Here is a 5,248-nt window from a genome sequence, read left to right as displayed (position 1 = left end):
ATAGAAGTGTTTTTCTGTTGTAGTGTTTGGAGGAGACTGAAGGTAATGGCAGTGTTTTTCTGTTGTAGTGTTTGGAGGAGACTGATGGTAATGGCAGTGTTTTTCTGTTGTAGTGTTTGGAGGAGACTGAAGGTAATGGAAGTGTTTTCCTGTTGTAGTGTTTGGAGGAGACTGATGGTAATGGAAGTGTTTTCTGTTGTAGTGTTTGGAGGAGACTGATGGTAATGGAAGTGTTTTTCTGTTGTAGTGTTTTGAGGGCATTGGAGGAAATGGATCATGTATCTGCGATTCAAACTACAGAGGTTCTCGCTGTCAGTATTGCTCATCCTCCAACAAATATGGACCAAAGTGTGACAGAAGTAAGTCTGACTCACCTCTTCTCGTGACCTCATACAGGTAGGTGTGATGTCATGATGATGTTAAACCTCACCTGTCTGTCCTCAGCCTGTCCCTGTATCCACGGACAGTGTGACAACCGTCCGGACTCAGACGGTCGCTGTAAACTGGACTCCTGTCTGAAGGGTTTCACCGATCGGTTCTGCGATCGCATGACGGTGGCGTGTGGCGTTCAGGCTCAGTTCTGTCACGCCCATGCTGAATGCAACTTCAACCCACTGGGAACCACCAGGTGAGTTTACCTGCAGCCATCATACTTATAATGAAGCCTTTTAGCAGTTTGTGCCGTGATGCAGTTGAAGTTCACCTGTTACCTGAGAACAGATGAAATAAACTGAGCCGACATTGTTCAGTTTACCTGCTGTGTGTGATTTCAGCTGTGAGTGTAAACCTGCTTACCAAGGTGACGGTATCACCTGTGTGGAGTCAGACCCCTGTGCTCTGCCTCGCAGAGGCGGCTGCAGTTTGAATGTAAGTCAGTTATTAAACTCTAGAAATCTGATTTAACCTTCTTAAATATATATATATATATATAGAGGATTAAAATAAAGACGTATTTGACCTCAGGAGAAACTGTGTGTATAAAAACACATTTCTAATACCCGATGACGTCACTGTGCTGCCCCCCTGCAGGCTAAATGCATAAAGACAGGACCAGGTACTCACACCTGTCAGTGTCTGACCGGATGGAGGGAGGACGGAGACGAGTGTCAGTCAATCAACAACTGTGACGGTCCGGACGGAGGAGGCTGCCACTCCAACGCCACCTGCATCTACGTCGGACCTGGACAGGTGACACCATCACACCTTTTTAAAATCTGACCCTCTTTCTTCTAGAGACACCTGTCTCAGTATTGTCACACTCAGTTCTGCTTGTTAAACCAACAGAGTGACTGCACATGTAAAGCCGGCTACAAAGGAAACGGGCAGGACTGTGAAGCTGTGAATCAGTGTGTCACTGAAAACGGAGGCTGTCACTACTTAGTAAGTCCCGGAGATCAAACTTCAAGCAGACAGAAGGACGATGAACCAGGTCTAATGAAGTGTTTTGTGTTCAGGCCAGCTGCCGTCTGCTGTCCTCTCAGTGGACGTGTGTTTGTGACGACGGATACGTTGGTGACGGACGCGCATGTTACGGTGACGTCGCACAGGTGAGGGTCATGTTCATACGTTAAATATATCTTATATATCTTCACCAACAAACCTGACAAAGTTTTTTCGTGATGCGTTCAGGTGCTGATGTCTCTGCCAGACACCTCCGAGTTCTACACATGGACGACTGTGAGTGTCACATAAAACATATGGATCCTTAGTCGGACCAGCATTTATCAACTCAATAATTACACAATTACGACGTGTAAACAGGAAACTCTGAGCTGGTTTCAGTCACATTCTACTGGAAGGAAATCAGAGAACACAACATCAACACAACATCAGAAACAATGACGATTATGTGACCCAGGGCGGCGTCCCAGGACCCGTAATGTTCTCCATCCACATGATGCAACTTGGACCCTTAATCCGTCAGAATACCGTGAATCTCCACAGCTCTATGCTGACGACACACAGCTGTCCGTGATACTCTAACTATAATAATCTAACTGACTGTGTGTCGGCCATCAATGAGTAAACAAGAACTTCCTAAAACTAAAGACTGAGATCGTCCCAGTCGGCCCAACGGATCCTGTTTCTTGCTAAACTGGGACATCCAACCTTGAAGTCAGAAACGTTGGTGTCATTTTAGACTCTGACCTCAATTTTATAGCTCATTTTACTTCATTGGCCTTTTATAATGTGTTCAATGGGGAAGGTGAGACGTCTACCAATCCAGCAGGATGCAGAGAACCTTGATCATGCTTTTGTTTCTGGTCTTCTTCACTACTGTAATGTTCTATATGCTGGTCGGCCAAAATCAGCTATTACAAAACTACAGAGCATCCAGAATGCTGCTGCCGGGATTTTAACAAAATCTAAAATGAGAGATCATAAAACTCAAACTACACCGGCTCCCTGTATCTCTCAGAAGTCATTTTAAACTCCTTCTCTTAGTTTTTAAGGCACTAAATGTCATTTTATGATCCTCCTTTATGATCCATGAACCCTGAACCCTGAACCCTGTATCTATGCTGCAAATGTTGATTAGGATTCACAAAGACCTGATTTTATCTTCAGAAGAACAAACATCACATTTTTAGCCTTTTGCAAGTCTTTTTGAGACAATATATTTCTGTCCTCGTGTCCCAGGACTCCGGTCTGTCCTGGTCTCTGTCGGATCAGAACATCACCCTCCTGGTTCCGTCTTCTGTTGCCGTCTCCAAAATGTCTTCAGAGGACAAAACCTTCTGGACCACGAAGGGAAACCTGCCGAGTCTCATCAGGTTACAGCTCAGCGTGACCACACACTTGATTTCAATCCGGCTCATGTTGTCTTTTTTTAACTTTAGCACTGAACTGTAACAACCATCCGCCCTTTATCACAGAAATCACATGATCCCAGGATACTATCCCTTATCCAGTCTGAGCAGCACTTCCTCCCTGACCTCCCTTCTCAAGACATCACTTCCTGTTTCAACAACCAATGAGGTGAGTCCACAGAGGGGCTGGTTCACCATCATTTTCTATCATTTCTGTTCACAAAACTAGATCAAAGGGCTCATTTTAAATTTCATACCAAGTGGCAACCTCCAATGCTCCGAAATTAAACCACAACAGTTTCTCAAATGTCCACTTCCCATAGACCTCTATGTTAAAGAGTTAAGCCGCCTCTTCACCCACGAGGCAACGTCCATATTTCATACAGTTTATTTAGATTTATTTACATGTGTAACACATACAAAAGTTAGCAAACATCCTCTAAGCTCCGCAGACTGAGTCTGTTTTATTTAAGGAAAAGGAAAAACTCCGCGATACGAGAGTCTTAGTGACATAGCTGTAAATCATTTCAAGGTTTTAGTTTGTTTCGGAAACTTTCTACTTTTGATGTTCAGGCGTGATTCAGTGTGTTTGTTCCATCAGCTCACATCTGTCGGAGGAGCAACCATCACCACGCCCAATGTAGCTGCTACCAATGGACTGATCCACCTCATTGATAAGGTACAAAGATGATCACGGTAAACGGAAACTATTCTGCTATCTTCCTCATGTTTTTCTGAAGGGGACAACAGGTTTTTCAAACTGCTGAGGTATTCAGGGAGAACGTTGCAGATGTCAGCTGCTAACATCTGTCTGACAACATTATGGGGGAAACCCCCACCGAGAAATCAAACCTGTTTCTGACCTTTGGCTCGATCCCGTCTGGTTGTTATTGTATCTAATGAAGTCTCACTTCTCAAGTCTGACTCCTTACTTTATCACTTGACCTCTTTAGTCATTCAGACACAATAACATATTAAAACAGGGTCCAAGTTGGAGAAGACCCTTTAACGATGCTAACGATGCTAACGTTGACCCTTTTCTTTCTGTCTGCAGGTTTTGGTTCCTGAGAAGAAGCTGAGCGAAGGTCTGCTGGCGACTCTCTCTCTGAGAGCAGAGTTCTCTTTGTTCCGATCGTATCTCATCGTACGAACTCTCAAACACATTTCTCATTCTTTAAAACTCTTGTGATCATATCAGTGAACTTTGTTTACAGTTTTGCTTGTCTTGTTCAGGATTACAATCTGACGGACGAGATCGAGCAAGCGGACGAGTTCACCATCTTCGCTCCGACAGACGCCGCCGTCACCGATTACCTCCACAAAATGTCTGCCACGTCTCTGGTACAGGAAGTAGAATTTGTGTCTTTATTGTAAACTGGACAAAAGGTCCTAAAGGAAGAGACGACGCCACATTTTCTCTCCAAGGGAGGAAATAGAATAGTTTGTATTATCCAATTTAAATCGATTTTTAAGTGCTTGAAGATCCAAGAGAAACAAACAGAATGGTCAACGTTGTCATATCAATAATTTAGTCTGTTGATTGTTTCACAACGCCAGCTTATGCATTGTGTAACGTACTAATATATAATCAATAAGCAGCCCTAGCAAAGGCCGTCCCTGAGCACCTTTTGTTTTTTGCATCAGCGGTTGAACCGTGAGAGGAAAAGAACTCAGTTTATTCTCAGATGATATGATTATATATTTAAGTAATACTGAAACGTATCAAAAATATATAATAAAATATGTGTAGATCCATAAGATGAAATAAAGACAAAGAAAGAACATAAAGATAATAAAATATAAGAATATATAAATGTAAATAAATCCAGTAATAGTTCATTTATTATGCACCGCTTCAACATAATCAAACTATTTAACTTATCTTAATTATGTAACATATCACTTCCAATACATTTGCTCTCTATTCTATAATATGCAGATCTGCAGACATGGTTTTATTTGTTTGTGTTTGACTTCTAACTGTACAAACAAAGCAAATGAAAGTAAAATAAATCAAATATGTAAGTTTGTTTCAGTGGAAACATCTCTGTGCTTTTATTTTGTCGCCGTAAACAGGATGTGAACACGACTCGGTACCACGTGGTGGTTTCAGAGCGTCTGCTGAAGACCGACCTTCAGCCTGGAGGATTCAAACAGACGCTGCTCGGCTTCTCCTTCCAGCTCGGCATCTTCCCCCGAGACGGAAAGGTTACTAATAATCAATAATTAACAATAACTTCATCACCTGAACGTTAGAATATAAACCGTCTGTGTCTCCTCCAGCTGTTTGTGAACGAGGCTCAGATAAACTCCTCCAACATTCTGAGTGGAAAAGGAGTTATTCACGGCCTGTCAGCTGTTCTCCAGATCAACAGGAACCGCTGTGACCACGCCACGTACCACAAAGTCATGGTACAAATACACGTTTATACATCACA

The 5,248-nt window shown here is 42.8% G+C and overlaps 1 protein-coding gene across 1 annotated transcript; it reads left to right on the top strand.

Annotated features, from left to right (window-relative positions):
* Nucleotides 1-6: 6 nt before the first annotated feature.
* On the top strand, nucleotides 7-5,234 carry LOC116379138 (stabilin-2-like; the record flags this gene model as incomplete). Its single annotated transcript, XM_031841067.1, has 14 exons — nucleotides 7-359; nucleotides 445-628; nucleotides 774-867; nucleotides 1,030-1,188; nucleotides 1,285-1,380; nucleotides 1,455-1,547; nucleotides 1,630-1,677; nucleotides 2,641-2,774; nucleotides 2,877-2,979; nucleotides 3,412-3,489; nucleotides 3,865-3,954; nucleotides 4,044-4,151; nucleotides 4,887-5,018; nucleotides 5,094-5,234. Coding segments are annotated over exons 2-14 (1,356 nt in total), but the record flags the coding sequence as incomplete, so codon positions are not given.
* Between the last annotated feature and the right edge of the window lie 14 nt (nucleotides 5,235-5,248).

This window comes from Anarrhichthys ocellatus, unplaced genomic scaffold (assembly GCF_004355925.1).
Source record: "Anarrhichthys ocellatus isolate YVR2014 unplaced genomic scaffold, GSC_Weel_1.0 scaffold3779, whole genome shotgun sequence".
Taxonomy (NCBI): domain Eukaryota; kingdom Metazoa; phylum Chordata; class Actinopteri; order Perciformes; family Anarhichadidae; genus Anarrhichthys; species Anarrhichthys ocellatus.
Note: the sequence above shows the minus strand (reverse complement) of the source record. Positions and strands in the feature narration are given on the sequence as shown.